General features: G+C 36.1%; 4 protein-coding genes across 4 annotated transcripts in view; 1 reads left to right on the top strand and 3 right to left on the bottom strand.

Moving 5' to 3' along the window:
* The window catches only part of LOC138933029 (phosphatase and actin regulator 2), a 213,657-nt gene extending 212,294 nt beyond the window's left edge, over positions 1 to 1,363 (bottom strand). Inside the window, exon 1 of the mRNA XM_070295506.1 lies at positions 940 to 1,363. Coding sequence (XP_070151607.1) covers positions 940 to 1,084 — 145 coding nt within the window. The 5' untranslated portion in view covers positions 1,085 to 1,363. The remainder of the gene's footprint in view (positions 1 to 939) is intronic.
* A 3,521-nt stretch (positions 1,364 to 4,884) lies between these two features.
* Positions 4,885 to 6,122, bottom strand: Cypl (peptidyl-prolyl cis-trans isomerase-like 1 Cypl). The gene is made up of 5 exons (XM_070295428.1): positions 5,812 to 6,122; positions 5,609 to 5,742; positions 5,452 to 5,541; positions 5,212 to 5,319; positions 4,885 to 5,143 (listed from the first exon to the last, which is right to left on the bottom strand). The coding sequence occupies exons 1-5, from the start codon at positions 5,880 to 5,882 to the stop codon at positions 5,028 to 5,030; spliced, it is 519 nt and encodes a 172-aa protein (XP_070151529.1). The 5' UTR covers positions 5,883 to 6,122; the 3' UTR covers positions 4,885 to 5,027.
* Alpha-man-ib (alpha-Mannosidase class I b) lies at positions 5,745 to 9,909 on the top strand. Its single transcript, XM_070295415.1, has 11 exons — positions 5,745 to 6,486; positions 6,623 to 6,790; positions 6,878 to 7,031; positions 7,141 to 7,326; positions 7,408 to 7,556; positions 7,651 to 7,839; positions 7,906 to 8,093; positions 8,187 to 8,313; positions 8,394 to 8,558; positions 8,676 to 8,825; positions 8,899 to 9,909. The coding sequence occupies exons 1-11, from the start codon at positions 6,388 to 6,390 to the stop codon at positions 9,115 to 9,117; spliced, it is 1,794 nt and encodes a 597-aa protein (XP_070151516.1). The 5' UTR covers positions 5,745 to 6,387; the 3' UTR covers positions 9,118 to 9,909.
* A 1,042-nt stretch (positions 9,910 to 10,951) lies between these two features.
* LOC138933022 (uncharacterized) lies at positions 10,952 to 15,866 on the bottom strand. Its single transcript, XM_070295439.1, is given in 4 exon segments — positions 10,952 to 11,553; positions 15,682 to 15,785; positions 15,788 to 15,844; positions 15,846 to 15,866. Coding segments are annotated over 4 exon segments (513 nt in total). The 3' UTR covers positions 10,952 to 11,222.
* Positions 15,867 to 20,965: the final 5,099 nt, after the last annotated feature.

The following is a 20,965-nucleotide window of genomic DNA, read 5'->3' as shown; positions in this document are numbered from 1 at the left end:
CAAAAACCGTAAATATTATAAGTAAACAGTCTACATAATATCATTATTAATTATATCTTAAGACGTGTTAAATAAGTATGAAATAAAAATCACAAAAATAAAAGTTTAATCGAAAGTTGTTGATGCAATTTAAATACATGTTTATTTATGCGAAATTGAAATAGCTCAAAAAAAACTCGTTCTTTTGAAGAAATTAATTTTATAAAAGATTATAATTAAAATTAGAATAATATTCTTAAGAAAAAATGCATTAATGGTATCTCCGTTTACAAGGACACGTCATGTACGACTTATCAATTCTTATCGTTCTTTAGCATGAGGCAGGTGAACCACGTAAGGACGTAAGATATGTATATTGCAAAGAAAGTCGAGACCGTTACAGAGTGACATAAATGAGATCTCTTCTATCTTCCGATAAATAATAGTAAATTCAACGTATCGAGAATGAAAACAAATCGTATCACACTATTTACATGATAATACATTATTTATATAACTGTTTACATAAGCAAGATATGGGTAAGGAAACTGCGGCCATTAATTAGAGATCAACGAGTGAAAATTACATGAAAGAGAAATTAGCGTAATCTTATATCTTATTTACATATGTTTGAATGTATCAGGCTCTCTCTGAACTTGTTACTTGATATCTGAGAAGACGGTATATTTTTAGTATCTCTAGCTCACATATGCGAACTAAATCGACCCTCGATTCGCAAAAGAGCTCGCCGAGGATGAAGAGAGAGAGAGAGAGAGAGAGAGAGAGAGAGGAAGGGACCAGGTCGTCGCGTTACGCACCTGTCCGGCATGCAAGAGCGCTCCGTGCCCACTTGTTGCACGGCCACGCTCGACGCTCGCCATTCAAATGAGAAGCGACCCCGTGAACTCGGGCACGCGCGCCAACGACACTCCGTTTCAAGGGAGGGGAATTTTACGTACCGGTACGGCCGGATGGTTCCTGATTCTCGTGGATCCTCGTCGGTTCCGGGACAGTCGGCGGCTGTTGTTGTTGTTGTCCATGCACGGGGACTGCACCGATCACTGCACTCGACACCGTCACCAATCGCTCGCACGATTCGGCCATTTTCAAGTTAACTCTCGCGTCGCGTCGTTAATCCACGGCACCGCGGCGACTTAGTTCGCGTGTCGGCATACCGGGACCGTTTCTTATCTCGGGGCCCGTTTTTTCGAAACTTCCACGCACGCCTGGCCCGCGACGTTGGCGGCGCGCCGACATTAGGCCAGATGGCGGCATCGCCGTGATTCGCGTCCGCGCGACATCTCGCGGACAGATTCCACCGACAATTCTAACGATACGATCGGACTTGGCGGATAACGACGGAGTCCGACATACCGACCGCCTTTACTCGAGCACGAAATTAACACGAGTTAGACCAAGAAGCACCATTATGACGTCGGTGTTCGAATTTGGTCAAATTTCAGAGCACTCTGTGCATCTAGAGGCAAATTCACTTACTTCATTTTTATAATTTTACCGTTCGGTTTTTTCGAACGCGACACGATAGACATCGGTCACGTATAATCCTGCCGATCGATCACACACGACTAAAACGATCGCCCGTAATTCAATCCGGCACTCCCGACACTTGTCCGCGCGCCAAATTCACTTCCGACGCGAAAAATGTACTTGCACCGCCGAATCGAAGCGATTGCACTTACGCCATTTTTCTAATCGTACACCGTTCGGCGTTTTCGTCGCGACGCCACGGACGCCGATTATATGAAAAATATGTGTAATCGCGCTCGTGCCGATCCATTGATATGCTAAACCGATCACTCGTAACTCGATTCGGCACTCGTTAGCACGCGAGATTCACTTTTGACAGATGAAAAGACACGACAAACGCGGAAAGGGCGAGGGACGCGTCCGAACCGAGAAGACGACCGTTAGAAACTTCGGGTATAACGCGAAGTTGCCGCGAATTAATCCCGTGACGTCAAATCTCCTGATTTTGTCGAAAAGAAACATGGATATTATAATGGTGGCTAATTTCCATCTAAAGAAATTTAATAGAAATTATACGCGATCTTATGCCTTTTGAAACGTTGAATACAAAATACATTTTCTTTATTTAAATTAATGGAAAAATAATAATGAATAATCATATTGAAAGGAGTCATATAAATCTTTATTACAATAGTAATTTTATAATTGTTAATAAATTTGCTCCAATTATGTTAAAGTGTATTTGTATTATAGTTTATTTCTTATAACTTTTTCCATTAAAAATACACTGTAATACAGTTAATAAGAAAAAAACACGTTGAAACTAAAAAAATATCTCAGAAAAATAAACTCAAAAATAAAAATGTAATATATTAAATAGATAAAAATTTAAAAATATCTAATAAAATATTTAAGACTCTTTAAATAAGTAAAATGACAATCTTTCTTCCATGCTTACTGTTCATAGTTTTTACATCCTTACCTCGGAAATAAATTAACAAAGTGAAACTAATATTAAATTGATAAAAATTTAAAAATGTCTAATAAGATATTTAAGACTCTGTCTAATATCTTTTTTCACATTCACTGCTCATGGTTTTTACACACACACACATTTTTACCTGTTATTGATTTTGTCATAAAAGATTTCTACGGCATTTAAAGTTTAATTTTAAGATGTTTTCTTATTTTTCAATGGAAACAAGTTATAAGAACAAATTATAATAATAACAAATAGCTAAGTAATTGAAACAAAAATGTTACCATATATTGTTATTAAAAAATAACTTTTCATCTTTTTAAGACAAATTTTGATGAATTATTTATACAATTTTAAACGGATAAAAATGTTATCATATATATGTGTATTGTTTAACGACTCAAAAAGTATAGGAGATTAAATGTATAATTAACATTAAATTTCAGATAAAATGCTCTGCTTCTTCTATCCATCGTCATTTCAAATATGTATAAATATATTTCTGCCAATCGATCGATATACGCTAAAACAATTACTTACTTGCGCGCATCATTTAATTTAATTTTCCCAAAAAGCCTTTTAACATAATAATCATGATACGATAATCGAGATTCTTCTTATAACGATTATCTCAATATTTCAAAAATTTCAGTTGACCTCGATCTATCTACATTTTACCAACATTTATCATAATTGACATTTTGTTCGTAAATACTTGGAGGAGGACTGTGATTGGCTCGCTGCGCAACTAGGGCATAGACACTTTGACAATTGCGTCGAATCGAGCGCTGTGATTGGTCAGCTACATCGGGCGCATTCGTACTTGGAGAATCGCAGCGTATGTACGTAAGCATGTACGTACATACGTATAGTCGTTAACGGACGGGTCGCGACGATAGTTGAAATTCGAGGAACCGTTCCGTATTTTCTCGCGAGTTTCATACCCTCGTATGAGTTTCTCGCGCAAATACGGGAGTGTTTCGAACCAAGTATCGCGAGCGTTTCTCATACAGTGCGTTAAAAATATCATCTATCAATCGCGATCGAGCCGTTTCGCGTATCGCGGATCTCGACAATCGCGCGGTCCTTTACGCTCCTCTCACTTACGTAGATGGCGAATAATTTTTCTAGAAGAGAGAAAGAGAGAGAAAAGAAGTCCTGAGAATATATACATATATTCGCAGAAGATTTAATTCTTTCAAGATTAATCACGCAACAATCAAGGTACGATAGTCTCAGTTGGCTTATTTTTACGCCTTTTATTTCAATATATCGGATATTTTAATTTTCTCTCTCTCTCTCTTTCTCTCTCTCCTGTTCAAGTATCGTTGTATGCACGACTCGTGTGAAGTGATCTTCGAAAAAGAGCCAAGCACTGTGATCGACTCGCTGCATTCGCGTTTCGAGAATCGCAAGCGGGTACAAAACTATCCGCCAATGATCTACTAGCTGACAACGAACCGAGCGCTGTGATTGGCCCGTTGTCTCGCGGCTATCTTTGCTTCGAGAATCAAAAGGGTAGAGTAACGGAACGGCTCGCGACGCGGCAGGACGGGATTCGAAAAGTTAGCTCCTGTTCCTCGCGATTTCATGTTCGCCGTGAGTGAGTTTGGCGCGGGAATTAGGGTCGCGCGTTCGTCCCGTCGTCAAATGTCACGCGATTAATCGCGCGCATCGGCATCGGTAATCGGTTTGCTACGATAGCGATAAACGAACGGTCGCGACATGACGTAGCTCCGCGATTCCAAATCTCCGTCGATACGTATATTTCTCGTATCCCGAAAGCGAATTTCGCTCATAATTCATCATCGTCGCGAGTGTTGACGGAAGTGTATATAACGCGGTGCGTATAACGAGCGGCGTAAATAATATAAAGCTCGTAGGCAAAAGTGCATATATATATAGTGAAGCGCGTTATACGCGCTTATTCTTGTATATTAAATAGCGTGTACGCGAATCGGAGAAACCCCCTCCGTATTTCGCTGCAGTTGTAGCTTCGAGTACACGTGAAATAAGTGAAATAAGTGTTATCCGGGAGCCGATGACATCGGATACACGCCGGCCGGATTCGGGGATCGCCGTTCCTGGAAGATTCCTGGAAGATGGAGTAAAGTGGAGGGGGGGGGAGGTAAGCCGATAGCAGCAATTCCGAGAACCACCGATATCGATACGGTAGCGTCGCAAAAACGGTGAGTCCTTATTTTTGTATATCGCCCTATTATCGATAAAAATCGGTGTCGATAAAATCGCGCTTTTACCTTACCGTTTTACGGTAAAACTCGTTTCGCTTCGCCTCGCTTCCTTACCGACCAGGTACTGTTTGGTTAGGTTAAATATAAACACTCATCTCTGAAATTACAGTAATGAGAAACTACTTGGAGATTGCAAGTTATATATATATATATATAAGTAATGCAAATTTTATTTCCACATTTTTGTGTACTTTATTATATACATATATATAATAAAATGACAGATGCATAGAGAAATGAGAATGGGGAAAATGTTTTGATAAAAAAAAAATACGTTTTTAAATTTAAAAGCCTTAAGAAGGCTCTTTACAGATTTCCTTATAAAAATTCAAGCATTCCTCACAGAACCTTTCACAATTTTAACATCGTCTACGGGACGATCATTCTTATCTGTCTCAACTAGTCCAATTCTTTTAACTATAGTCATGCCAGTATGAACTCTACCTATTAAGTAAATATGAAAATAGTTTAGAATATGCGTGATAAATTGCAGTTAATTTGTCGCAGCTTACCGAATATAGTATGTTTGCCATCGAGCCATTGCGTAGGTGCGAGCGTTATGAAAAATTGTGATCCATTTGTATCCGGTCCAGAATTTGCCATTGACAATATTCCAGCACCTACATATATATTATAATATCGTATACATTGAAATTTAACAATAATATATATATATATATATTTTTTTTATTACGTCATCCATCGCAACAACTATTATTAATTATTTGGCAATAGAAAAGAAGTTAAATTACCTGTGTGTTTCAAATCATCGTGTATCTCATCGTCAAAACATTCACCATATATGGACATCCCACCTTTTCCTGTCCCGGTAGGATCACCACCTAAATATAAGACACATGAAATAAAATATTATTAAATATCTCGCGTTATACATTTCCGATGCATTACCTTGAATCATAAAGTCACGGATGATCCTGTGAAACTTGGTGCCATTGTAATATCCGCGTCGCGTGAGCTCGGCAAAGTTTCTGCACGTGATGGGAGCGTGTTTCCAATATAACTCGAAGGTTACTTCACCCATTCTAAGAATTAAAATCGATTAAGTATAACTTTCAAGCAAGTTTTAAGTCAGAAAATCAGGATAAACTTACGTAGTCTCGAAGGCAACGAAAGGTGGTTGCCAATGTTTATCCGGCACACCGGATATATTTGAGAGGCACATGGTGGTCTGTATTTTACGTACTTTTTTTTTTAATCCAATTAAACAACAAATTATAGCGAAATATTATCGCATCTGTCAGCAGAATTTTTCGTAAAAAGAAACAATAATTATATTCAGACGGTAAGGCGAGTTTTTACGATAACCTACACACACACACACACACACGTGAACTATAGATTTCCACAATCAACAATTTTCAGTGCTGACATTGACACTGACCCGAAGCATAACCTACCTACAGACAAGGACACAAGTATGACAAGTACACATATGGAGCGCCATCTGCTTCATGCGCAGGGTATACGCGTTACAAAGTAATAATATATAAAATAAATTTAACGAAAATGTAAAAACACGTAAACGTTATATTCGCAACAAAAAAAAAAAAAAGTATAAATGAGGAATTTGGCATGTTGGATTGATTCGTCGCAGTTTTATATATCGAATATTCTGACAGCACGACGAGTTTCCGCACGTGCCGGAACAAGTTAACCTGCATGAGAATATGTTCTCGCCGAGAGATTCGAGTAAATCGGAGTATATTAGTTTGAATATTCACGATAGCTCGTCGTTTGCACGGGGCACTTCGCGCAGTTTATGGAGGGTACGTATATCTGAAAGAAAAATATAGATATACCGCGATACTGTTCTTGTCATTTTTTTATTAATCTATGCGTTCGAATAATATAATATCTCTCTGTCATACTTATTCCTCACTTGGCTGCACATTTCTCTTTTAGCAATGGAACCAATTGTCCAGGTTTCAGAGAAATATACTATACTTTACAGTTATCACAGTTATACTTGTAATATTTTATCTCTTACCTAGCGAAACCAAAGCTGGTACCTCTGACGAGGTAGACTATAATAATGTAGAAGTTGTACGAGAAACTGCCAAATATGAAAAGGTACACAATGACGAGAGAAGCTTGAAAAATCCGTGTTGAAAAAAATATCGAGTCGGTTGTAGCTGCGTTTTCCTTTTTATTCCACAGGCAGTCGACGAAGTTGTTGTAGATAACGATGAACAGGGTGCTGGACCTGGTGAAGTGATCGAGGAACCCGAGTTTCAACCAGAGATTAATCAAGTCGATGATGATCAAATTGGTGAACCACCACAACCAAAGCCAAACATTCTCAAATTTAGTGGTAGATTATAATTCACGAAAAAAAAATCATATATATAATATATAGATAATTATAATTAGATTAAATTACAATTATTTATGCTTAAGTTATAAAAATCAGGGTTTTTTAGGTCCACAAAATAGTAGGCAACAAGCGGTTGTAGCTGCGTTTAAGCATTCCTGGGATGGGTATAAGAAATATGCTTGGGGTCACGATAATGTTAAGCCGATATCGAGGAGGTATCACGAATGGTTTGGTTTAGGTCTTACTATAGTAGACTCGTTGGATACTATATATATAATGGGATTAAATGACGGTGTGTATGAATAGTGCTAAATTAAACTTTAAAATATCTCGTGTGAAAAAAAAAACACATTTTTCTTCTATCGTGTTTTAGAATTTTCAAGGGCAAGGAAATGGGTGGAAGAGAGTTTAGTGTTTACATTGAATAGGGATGTTAATTTATTTGAAGTTACAATTAGAGTATTAGGTGGTTTATTGGCGGCATATCATCTTTCTGGCGATATACTCTTTTTAAATAAAGCCGTAAGTAATGGATTTAAAATAATTTTAGTTGGTTTATTCTGCCAGAGTCTTGACGTATAAATTTTAATCTCTCATTTTAATGACGATATCCAAGATGGATTTAGGCGATCGCATGATGCCAGCATTCTCTACCAGGTCGGGTGTTCCATATTCCGATGTGAATCTCGGCACTAGAAGTGCGCATAGTCCCAAATGGGGGCCTGATAGTAGCACGAGCGAAGTTACTTCGATTCAATTAGAATTTCGCGATCTTAGTCGTAGCACAGGACAACCTAAGTTTGAGGTAATTTTAGTGATTGCATCTTTTAAGCAATTTATGCAGTAGATATTTAATTCATTATCTTTTCAGGCTGCAGTCAGAAAAGTTTCCGAACATGTACATAAATTAGAAAAATACGATGGCTTAGTTCCCATCTTTATTAACGCTAATACTGGTCAGTTTCGAGAATATGCAACAATTACGTTAGGAGCTCGCGGCGATAGTTATTATGAATACTTATTAAAACAATGGTTACAAACTGGAAAAACTATAGACTAGTTAGTATATCTCACTAAAAATTATTATTATGCAGAATATAAGCTTTCAAAACCAGTTTTATATTTTTTAATATTTATTTACATTTTTTTTAGTTTACGGGACGATTACTTGTTAGGTATTACCGGAACGCAAAAGCATCTCGTTAAATACACAGCGGTCAATAAATATTTATTCATCGCTGAATTGGTCGGTGCCAACAAAGAAACAAGACCAAAAATGGTAAATAAATAGAATGGAAAAAATAGTCAACACACACACACACACAGAAAAATAGAACATTGCGTAAATTTATATTGTAGGATCACCTCACATGCTATTTAGGAGGTACTTTAGCATTAGGTGCACATCATGGACTATTGCAGACGCATAATACTCTTGCGGAAGAAATAGTTAAGACTTGTTATCAAACGTACGCGATCCAACCAACGTTTCTCGCGCCTGAGATTACTTATTTTAATATACAAGTAAGTTTACAAAAAATTCGTATCAATTTGATTAAAAAATATAAAATAAAACATCGATTCTCCTCATATCGTACGCTATAAAAAAAAAAGATTCATAAGCCACATTTGATTCTGTAGAAAGTGGAGGGTGATAATCAAATGGATATGTACGTAAAAACAAACGATGCTCACAATTTACTGAGACCCGAGTTCATTGAGAGTTTATTTTATATGTGGTACTTTACGGGAAATAAAACTTACCAAGACTGGGGTTGGCAGATATTTCAGGTGGGTGTGTTACATAACTCTCTCGTGAAAATTTTCATTTTATATGTCTCTAATGTAAAACACATCTCAATAGGCTTTTGAGAATTATACCAAAGTCGAAAATGGCTACACAAGTATTGGTAATGTCCGGAATGTTCAACAAACGCGTCAACAAGATATGACGGAAAGTTTTTGGTTCGCCGAAACTTTAAAATACTTGTACTTGTTATTTGATGACACTAGACAATTGATAGATTTGGATCGGTGGGTATTCAATTCAGAGGGTCATCCGTTACCCATATACGAATCATAACGCGTAAACCTATATGAAATCTGGATTTTTATCCTAAAATCCCTTAATTCCTAATATCCGTTAAATAATGGTTTAAATGCCCAATTATGGATCGTTTTTGTTGAAACGATCAACCATTGTTTCTGTAATAAAAGTTTTTTAAACTTCTCGAGCTCTCGCGACGTAATAAACTTTCTCGATTTGTTAAACTCTCAATAAAATTCTCTTCTAAAGAGAAGTCCATTTATGATGATACAAAACAAGATTATATATATATAAATATATATAAATAGCCACAAATTTACTTAATGCTTAAATATTATGGCAAAAATACAAAAGATTACAGATGATTTGAAACCATGTAGTAAATGATTATTTTTAAATCAATTTCTTTATAAATACTCAAAACTTTGAATATACAACAGAGATCGCATTGCAAAGCTTTTTATAGTTATATCAAAAGAAATTAACAATATAAGATTGTGAAAATCTATTTTCTCCTCAATTCATTATATCACTGAAATGTGATTTCAAATAAATTATTAAATATGCAACATTATTCGCGCCTATATACCACATGCCTAAATATGGCAAATCATTGATAGATGCTATTAGTGTTTTAGATTTCCAAATTTCAAATTTCGTAAATATACAGATTATTGTTTTCTATCTATTGTGTAGATAATAAAATTAGACAGAACTTCTTTTAGCACATATTGTACTTACCCATATATTCTTTTCACAAAACTTCTAACTTTAGTTGTGCACATCATTTTTAAGAATACGCAATACATATATATATATATATATATATATATATATATATATATATATATATAAAAATTATTATTTAGTGCAGTCTTCACATTAAATTCGTATCTTATATTACAAAAATAATCTAGTCCTCGCTTATGAATAAATTACATTGTATACTTGCAATCTCCAATTATTATATAAATATTTATATAATTATAATAATAATATAATTATAATTATTTAATATAAATACAATTATATTTTTACATATATTTATATGAATATTTATATAAAATAGGAAATATATTTGTTTGCGACTACTATATAGGCCATTAATACGGTGCGGCGCGATGATTAAATCATAATCTCGATGGAAATTTACATTATTATAAAAATGTAGGAAGAAGATATTTAAATTATTTGTGTCCATATTTTTAATGTTATCTACAAGTAGCAACATTATCGAAGAATGTTAGGATATATATATATATACATATGCTATCAGATAGTAGAAGCAGATAGAATAAATGAATACGCTACTGTTACAATTGTATAAAACAAAATTCGATTTAATCATCAGCTGCATTATAGAAATACTACTACTTCTAGTTACTGGCGCATTAACGAAAAAGAATCGTTCTCGAATTACCTTTCGTTTGTAATAAATGCATTCTTATACCAACATACCGGAAAATGCTGTTTGATATTATTTTAATTAGTGCCTGTAATAATTACAAACTGTCACAATTAATACTGTCAAATTCATGTGTCATTAACAACGTTGACTTGAGGTCGTAAGGAAGACATTTAAGAGTATAGCGAATAATTTGTTCTATATATAACATATGCGAAAAAGTGCTTATGAACTAATAACTGACTTTAATGTAATGTTCTTTACTCGACACGTTCTTTACGACTTACCATTACAGTTTACCACGAATACACGGTACAATGGCAGTACATATTTGCAACTACGATAAACACTTTCGTTGAAGCGTGCGGTCTAAAAATATAAGTTAATTATTCACGTATATATGTTTGTTAGATTGCTTTTAATCGAATAACGGGTGTTCGAAATATCATACAACAGCATTCAAAATTTGGATGTAAGCGCGAGCATCACGCGCACGCACATTCATTCATATATTTATTTATAAAATTTTCTACATGTCACGCCGCGAGGATATTCTCCTATACTTCTCTGATATATCACAAAGTACCCTCACAGCGCGCGATACTTATTGCATAATCAGATTTTTAAATTTGACGCCGGAGAGAAGAGCGTCTCGAGATCCTAAAAATCGAATCGGGGAGTCGTGGGACGACGCTCCTTCCCTCGGCATTTATTTAACTAAGGACCTCGAACGATCTCAGACTATCGTGCAATCGCAGCACTGTTGTGTGTAGTAAAGGCAATTGATCAGACAGGAAACATCCGTCTCGTCGGGCGACTTCTTCGTGTCCACGTCGAGACCGTTCTTCTCGATCTCTGGTTTCGACTCTGGCACGGGTAAAGTCGTCTGTACGATCGGTACCGCTTCCTCTATCGCCTCGGTGTCGATGTTGTCCCCGCTGGGTTTCGATGGTTGCGATGTTATGGGAGCGGCATTGATCAGTCTCGCGTTGTCCAGCACATCGAAACTCGTCGTGGATATCGATGCCTGCGCCGGAGGCGATGGTTCCCCGGAGGACATTATCACGCTGAAAGAAGCGAAATATTTTGATTTAATTCACTTTCATTAAGAACCGAAAGAAAATATGTATTAAATAATTGAAAGGGAGCGGAGAAATTAAATACATTATAATTCATTTTCTCAAGTTTTTCAGAGAAGCGAGTTAAAAATCACTGATATTTATTTAATAGAAATATTAGATTTTTACAAAATACATTTCTGTCGCATTCGAATATGTAAATTCGCTGGACGGGATATCAGACGAATAGGAGAATGTAAATATATCTCGAGATTACATCTTCCGGAATCATCGGGAAGCGAACCTACCATCTAGTTTTCTTAAAAGGGTGCGTTCGAGCCTTCTCCTCCGCGGTTAGGGTAGAATAAAACGACACTTGCTGCATGTTTCGCAAGTCCAACCCTCGTCACGTGAGAAATGTTTGTAATTTTATCGGCGAACTTATTCTGGTCTTTGAAATACTATACTTCTATTACACTCCCACGCGCCCAGTATCACATAACTTTCATCTAGTATTGTCCATTTAATCTAATCACTTTTCGCATTCCTGTCTTTCAAATATGTAAAGCAACTGCGAAAGGTATTCATTTCTCTCTGTAAAAATTATCAATCATGTATGCTTACGAATTGTACTCTCCTTGATGTACGCGCGTCTCTGTAAACATCGTATATGGAAAATCTTCCATCATAAAAGGCTTATTACGTTTACTATCGCGTACGTAACTTGCGTCGCATCTGGTGCATCCACTCGCACCGATTACATCTCAATTGATCGAGTCTCGAGCATGTGAAGAACATTAACGGAATACCACCGTCATTTTGTTGGCTAATAGAGACTAACGAACGTTAACTAGACCTACATTGCATACCGTATATTCTCTATTGAAATTTAATTAATAACGGCGCGTAATTGATTCTTTTCAAACAGCATTTCTTCTCGTCCATCTTTTCTCTTTTTCTTTCGTAAAAAATAAAGATTATTAAAATCTAGAGTCACACTTTAAGAACATCTGATTCTTCTAATGTAATAAACATTAACGATCTTATTTTAAAAAATACATGAGAATAATATATAATTATGATTTTTTTTTATCATTGATTTCATAAAAGATCTAAGATATTAAATTTTCAATTCGTTCAAATTAGACTTGCTAATCAAATAAATGATTGAATATAGTTATTAGCTGTTTTTTTTTTTTTTTTTTAAATAAATTAAATGAAAAAATTTATGATACGCTTTGAAAGAATATATTATCGATGAAAAATAGAAAACGATAAACACGATGACTCTAATTAAGAAGTTAATTAAAAGTTCTAGTTATCATCGAAAAGTCAAACGAGCAATACTGAGTCTGATTTCTCAATCGCTATTTGATTTTTCTAAAATTTTAGAAAAAGAGAAGAATGCCGATATATATGAGAAAAACCGTGCGACATCGTAATACCACAAGGTTTAGCTAGTTTAGTATTAAGGGATACTATTAGGGGGGATCCTTCGTGTCAATTGTATTCGCTCCAGGTCAAACCTAGAGTGAAAACTGCAGCTGTGTTCTACAAAGCAGCTGACAGAAAAATATTTCGTATCTGTAGAAAAACTATTTCTCAAGGTCAATGTGTAACGTTCGTTTTTCCACGGATAGAAACGACGATAGAATTACGATTACGCGCTGATTTATCTATTTTGCGATTGCCACCGAACAATAAGAGAAACACGCATTTCCCGCGTTGCGATTGCGTCAGAAAATTTAAAACTTATATACTTGGATTATATCATTTATCTAAAATAAATAATGTAAAATAATATTAACTTTAGCTACACATAACAAGTTTGCAAAATTATAATATAATAACGAGATTTATGATATACTGCCAATAGTTTTTAAAAGTATTCAAATAAAAAAACCGCGATTGTTTTTAATATTCCAATATATATATTGAAAAATCTATTAAAAGTCTGATAAAACTCATAAAACGCTTATGATGATGAAGCGGTTTCGATTATCTCGTTATTTTTCAATAATCGTTTCAAGAGTAAATTACGATAATCAATAGCAACATTGATAACGTAATTTCGTGGTATTAAGTAACCTCTGAACGTTTTAATGCGATTTTTTTTATAAGGTTTTTTTTTCTTTTGTATTTTTTATAAGGATATATTAACAAAATTTTGTTCTTTGTTAATGTACATAAATTATTGACGTATAAATTTGCTGTTCGGAAAAAAAAAAAAAAAAAATCTGCGAGCAAAATTCACAATAAATACAATTATAATTCCTCTGACAAAAAAAGATGTAAATTAAATTGAGAAGCTGATGATTAAGTGACGATATAGAAATTAATAGAGTTTCCAATAAATAAATTTGAATTTTTCGTAAAAACGATATCGTAAAATAATTAGAACGCTTTCCTAGTATCACGCATTATGTGCACCGAATCGATACATTCTCAACTATGCGTGCACGGACAACAAATGTAAAAAATAGCTGTCACGGTACAAACACTTCCGCGATATATAATGTTATGCAAGAACGTAATATTCCATTATTTTTTATAGTAACTTCAAATTTGTCAGGGCAATTAGTTTCGCCTATACTGCATCGGAGAGACTTTTTTTTTCTACTTTGGAGTTTATCATTTATCAATTAAAAGTATCGATGTGTTAAACATTAATCAGCTTGTAAGATAAATAGTTAGATAAGTAAAAAAATATATATATATATATGATTAATAACGACACGATTATTCCATACAATTTCGAATTTACGTGATGTCACAAGTTATCACCATTATACCATTTGTTTACGCACGTAATATGTTTTTAATAATTATTACGCACACGTGTATCACTTTTTTTTTATTTTTTTATTTTTTTAATAAAATTCTGATCGAAACCGTGCGTTCGATCGTACGTATAACTACGAATTTGAATCGAAACGCTGACTTTGCGAAAGATATACCGGTATTACAATCGCGCGCCGTCAACGGTCGCCGTGAAACTGCCCGATCTGAACTCTGAGAACGCTATCCCACCATGGATGAGCTTTACACGTGTTATACGGCAGTGCCGTATACTATAGGAAACTCGGTACGATACGATAATTACGGAAATATGTATGAAAGAAAAAAAAATTAAGATTTATTTTAGAAAATTGAAATATATTAATTTCTCGATTAATTAATTTAATTATATATTTTTTTTACCAGATAATTTTTTTAATTATGTTTTTTTACAGAGAGAGAGAGAGAGACATTAATATAATTAGATAATTGAATAGGGGGGGGGGGGAATGTAATTTAAAAAAAATAACAAAAAATATGAATTTGTAAATGAATCATTAAGTTCGAAGATTAGAATATCCTGCTATTCTAATTAGCAAATTTGCAGAAATTATTACTATTTTAAAATCGGCAAGTTTATAAAATACGTTTCTCTCAATCTATCTCTTCATCTATTTTTATAGAGTCATTATATTGTATTTCGTGAAGTGATATTCGTTGGAAAAATTCATTGGAGAGAAAGAAAGACAACCGGTTTCCACAAACAGAATCTTGAAACCCAGATCGTATTTACGATTCTTTTCTTTCTGTCTCTCTCATAGAGTATATTTATAAATATTAACCTGTGTTATGGTATCGATCGAAGCACAGAATTCAAAGAACATGGTTATAATATTCCATCAGTCTATTTGATACTTGCTGAAAGCCTTTTAGCTGTGTACGTATTTCATTCGCCAAGTTATTTGATGTGCGATATATAAATAACATTTTTAATCTCTGCACTTTCGCGATAATTTAATTTATATTCCCATTAAAAACGAGTCTTCTTCCCCTCAAAAATAACCAAAATACCAAAAGTCTCCGAGTATAAAAAGAAAGCAAAAAGCCTTTACAAATTATGAATGTAGTAAAAAACGAATAATAAATACAAAATAAATCGAATAAATATCAAAATATACGGATTGTGTACGGGTTTTTTTGCCGGCGCGAAACATCGTAAACCTTCTACGAATCACCGAAAGAAAAATTCCTCGGCGCGACCATGCTCGAGCGAGCGGACACGTGATAGGATTACAGGATGGGGCGAAGGTACTTAACCTACAACGCGCTTGCAACGGTTTCCCTTCCTTCTCGACTTACTCATAACTCCCGTGTTGCGGCAACGGATTTTTAAAGCGCATCGTTGTGCCGATGACACTGTCAACGGTAACGCGAGCGCTGCTGCACCAAAGCTGCACCGGTGCACCGTCGTTGCCGTTGGTACGGTCGCGATCAACACGATCGATGACGGATACGATCGAAACTGCACGACGACGTAAAGGCATCTCGAGAACCGATCTCGCTCACTGCGAGGAATCTGCGCGGGTGTGCGTGACACGACGTACGCACGTACGCGCACGCATGGCACGCATGCGAAAACGCAGGACAAGGGATTTGTGAAACAGCCGCGTGAATTGAAACTCGCGTTAAAAACGAGCGCGATATCCTAGAATCGGGTTTCCGCGCGGAAAATCCACAATTGACAGTCTTCGTCGCGTTCGTGTGACACGTGACGATGGAAAACGGGCGACGAATGACGTCAGATAAATTTTGCCCTTTAACTCCCGCGTCTCATAGAGGGCTTTAAATTATCAGCTGGTTTTCTCTTGATCTCTCGAGTTCGATGAAATCGTCGCGTTGCGAAACGCGAGGGCGCGAGACCGAGGCGTATCATTTTAATATTGTAAATGGAACTCTAGAATATCGGATAAGACTCACGGAAAGAGGTTAGCTTCGTGCTTTTTCTTTTTCTTCGAATGCATCCAATTGCCAATGTGATGTTTCTTGCTGTTAGACTCTTTCTTCGGTTTGCCATGACCGCGAGATTTACCATACTTGTTGGAGAACATATTTCTCTTTTTCACATCAAAGAATCGTCAAGCGCACTGTATTACTTCTCGTATTATCTCATGCGTCTAACGAACGTCTCCTCACGCTTTATTAATATACATCGAGTATTTAACTCCGTCATCGCGTCATGGTATATAATCCTTCGCGATTTTATTATCGCGATCAACTCGAGAATTGTACGCGATATCGACAACGTGCAATCGCGTCACTGACTGAAAACAGAGAAAGATCCAGATCCAGCCACGATCGACTAACTGTACACGCGTGCGACGTGCGATATGTATGTGAATGTGCGTAGCGTGAAGCGAAGAGAATAATTGGGGGGGGGGGGCTGATTAAATTTAACGCGTTGAATGTATTTTTATTTACTCTAAGAATCTATCGAGGAAGATTGCATCTAGAATTATCTATTATTACAGTAAATAAATGGAATTTTTGAAAAATGTATTCGTGTATACGCGCTTATTTTCTTTTCTGTAATCTGCTGTTCATTACCGATACATACGGAAATTGCGGGGATTATAACACAAAATTATTATATAACATAGTATCAACGATGATGGCGTTTAAACGGTTAATGAATTACTCGTATTTGCGCTTACCAATCGAGAGATATCCTTGATCTCAATTGCAATCGAAGATTTTCTTAACTCGTTACGGTTTCGCTCGGTTGGAAAAGCAATCGTTTCGAAATCGAAGCAATTCTATCGATGTTTCTGAACGTGAATCGCGGGATACTCTGTGAAACGTTTCGAAGGAATATTGAGAATGATCCGTAATATTCTCCGAACGCGCCGATATACCGCGGTAGATTAAGCGGTTTCGACAGAGCATATTTTAACATACAAATTAAGCGGACGTACTTTCGTCAGCCAATGAGACTTTCTGTCAGTCGATAATAACACGAGTATTCAAATAAATCTCGCCGTAAGCTTTATTTACGATTAATGCGTTTTTTTTTTCTTTCTTTCAAACGAGGATTATGTTTATAAAAATGTGTGCATATCAAAATCGCGCTTTCATCACTCACGCTTTCATAATTTAAGAAGATTATATTCTGACACTTATTATCACAGTTGTAAAATTGATTTTGCAATATTTTATCCTATCACTAATTATTTTCTTCGCGTAAATAATCTCCCTCGATATGTTAGCGGGTCGCTGACGCTCGTTCATCATTCATCGCGTTAAACGAGATAAATCGCGATTAAAAATCCAATGAATTGGATATGGGCTGGGTACAATACACGAGCAACAAATTTAAGTTCTTTTCTCTTTCCTCTCCACTTTCTCTCCAAATATCATGTTTCTCGTTTCCTATTTTAGTATCTTTTTTTTTCTTCTTCTTCCGATAATCGCGCGACGTACCATATTTGTCCAAGAATGTACATACATACAATAGTACTCGAACGTTAACGCAATCATTTATGTATATACAGGGTGTATCTGAAATGATGTACTAAACTATTCTAGATATCAAAATAAGATTTTTTTTTTTCTTATGAATATGGATCCGCAAATAAACCCCCCTTCGAGTTTGGTAAATTAATGTTTTCATTCAATATACGTTTTTATTTATTTTTTCATTTTAGTGGCTTACTTTACTTTACAATTTACTGGGCTATACCAAATTTCAACCTTCTACCATTTTTTTTTCCCCCTCTGAAATACAGCCAATTTTTAATTTTTTTCCCCAAACTTTAGGAGCCTCTAGCTCGGAGGAGGGTTCATTTGCGGATCCATTTCGTAGGAAAAAAAAGGTCTTATTTTGACCTCTAGAATATGCTCCTAAAGTTTACCGCATCATTTCAGATACACCCTGTATATAGCAGTTGTTTACAACTATACTTGCAACAAAGATTCGTTTCTAGCTTTATCGGCATACAAAGTGCATTTAATTTCGTCGAGTATTTAATTTTGCGATAATGTAAAATTTTTGTAAATGATATTAATTCTACGATTAGCTGAGAAAATCGTTCGGAAATCAAGCAAATGACAATTACGAATGAAAATCAATAACGAAGATTATGATAAAACGTATGATGAAGTATACGATATTTAATTTAACGATAAATTGTTGCAACTTTATAGCAGCCAGAATTTCGTTTCTTTCATTTTGCAATTATATTTTGCATCGGAATTTCTCAGTTTTCTGTTCTCCTCTCTTCTTTCTCTTCTCTCCTTTCTGCCGAATATCAAATAAAGTCTGTTTGCGCTTCGCCGAAACGTACCTTACCTTACCCGCTCCTTTCTCAGTTCACGTCGCGCCTCCTTTTTGAGACGCGCATGTAAACGTGGTCGATATGAAACCGGTTCTCAAGCAAGCGAGAGAAGCGCGCGAGGATAAAAAAATTGGAACTCCTATGCCAACGCGTCTCCCGACGAGAATATATCCCGTAGAAATTATAATAGCTTATTGTCAAACGCGCTCGCATTCGCGTGCAGAAATTCCCGGCTTTCCGCTCGGAATCGCCACTATTCACCACCGTTCGTATGCCTGAAACTGCATACTTTAATAAAACCGTTTCTTAAATCGCGCGCTAAATCGACTTTTAGCGCATATGATTTTAACACGTGTGAGATTCGTTCGCGCTGCGTAAGCGTTCTCGGAAAATTCGCGCACGTACGGCTGTGTCGAGTTAGCACGTGTCGTATTACGCAAAGCACTCGTCTCGGAAACACGTAACACCACTACCGGCACTTGAAGCTGACCGCCGAGGACGAGATATCGCGTTCTCTCGGAAGAAAAGGGATAAAACATATGTATGATGTTAAGAGATGTGTATATATCTGCATATTATGCCTTACACGTCGCACCACGATCCGAATCGTCGACCACAAACGTCAAACAGACCGTAACAGAAAACTTTTGCACGTGCGTTATCTCCGCGTTAGCTAGACCGGATTTTAGAACCAGCGTGACGTTTCGCGGACACTCGCTAAAAAAGCTACGAGCTTCGTATTTATAAGCGGAACAGCTTGGTTGACGAAAAATTATCTTTGGACGAATCGTCTTTATAATTTTACGCGAGCATTTCTACGTTATTTCTACATTATTTAACAAGAAATGAAAGAGAGGAGCAAAATCTAATCGATTATACATTTTAAATTGTCGCTTCGACGAGATCGCATTGTGAGATAAAAAAAAAAAAGAAAATTTTTTTAAACGTACATCTTTATTTATCCAATTCAATTACGTGCAAGGCTTGTAACGCTTATTATTGACAGTTGTGTCTCTCGCCGAACAGTTCATTTACCCCTTTTCCTTACGACAAACGACAACGTGGGTGTAATGATGATTCGACCACTGTACGTATGTGTATATACACATACGGGGAGCTTCGTAATCTCGACGTAACGTAACATCACACGCACGCTTACCGTACATATACACACACGCATACATTTTTATCCATCCTATATATGTTACTCACCTGAACTCGTGCTCCGACGTGCTCGGAGCTTCTTGCGTATAAACATCCGCGTGGACGGTTATCGTGGTCGGGTTCCCTTCTGCTCCCATCCTCTTGCCAGTCATATCGCCGGAACGAAATGATTAAAGCGCGCCGACTTCTTGTACTTTGTCTCCTCGCTTGGTCGATGCAATTTTCACTCCTGTCTCAAACCGATCGTCTCACGTGGCTGGAATCTTTTGCAGGCCACACGCGAGATGACTAAGTATTCTCTTTGTTAAATAAAAAAGCATGTGATATGTACCAAAAATAATGTTATACGTCATTGATGCAACTACTGCGAAAATATACGATTATTCTGATTGGGGAAAAAAAAAAAAAAAAAACTAGATTTCTGTTTATCTTTCGCGCAATATCAATGATATCGACACCTCATCTCACTGCATTATACGTTAATAATCACGAGTATGATTTTGATCGAGAATCTCTATTTACCTGGTACAATGTCGGTAATATCTTTAACTTTCTTATGGCGTTATATTCCGAATACGACGTATGTCGTTGCGTAATAAAATCAGCGGATCACACGACCACGAACAGAGGAATGAGCTTATAATGCACGGCGAGTTCTCGCAGTCTGTCTACACATCGACAATCTGTGAACAACTGACGACTTTCGGCCTCTGTTATGCCAGGTCCGTGTGCCTGGTCATCAAGGAACCCTCCAGAAACTTTCCACAAATAACATCCCCTCCTTTCATCCCTCTCTCTCTCTCTTTGTTCTATGCAGTTGCTACTCTTTTCGAATAGACCGGCAATGGATGTTTTTCTCACTACGTTATTTATATGAAAGATGTACTAACAGAGATATTTCAAGTAATACGGATCGGAATTTCGGTGAAAATCTCAGTTGGCGCCGAAAAACAAGTTTCTACGAACATTAGTCAACGCTTTTATTGCTCTTTTATCTTCTTGTAGACATTCCGAAGAAAAAAATGAAAAAATCGTAGCTTGGACTTCAACACGAAAATATTCTCCATATTTATTTGTAACAATTCTCCTTGCAAATCAGTATAGAATTTACAAATATTTGAAATAATTTTTAATCTGCATAAAGGATG

This window comes from Polyergus mexicanus, unplaced genomic scaffold, assembly GCF_030449975.1.
Source record: "Polyergus mexicanus isolate NDT 795.1 unplaced genomic scaffold, iyPolMexi1.0 SCAF_1, whole genome shotgun sequence".
Classification (NCBI taxonomy): Eukaryota; Metazoa; Arthropoda; class Insecta; order Hymenoptera; family Formicidae; genus Polyergus; species Polyergus mexicanus.
Note: the sequence above shows the minus strand (reverse complement) of the source record. Positions and strands in the feature narration are given on the sequence as shown.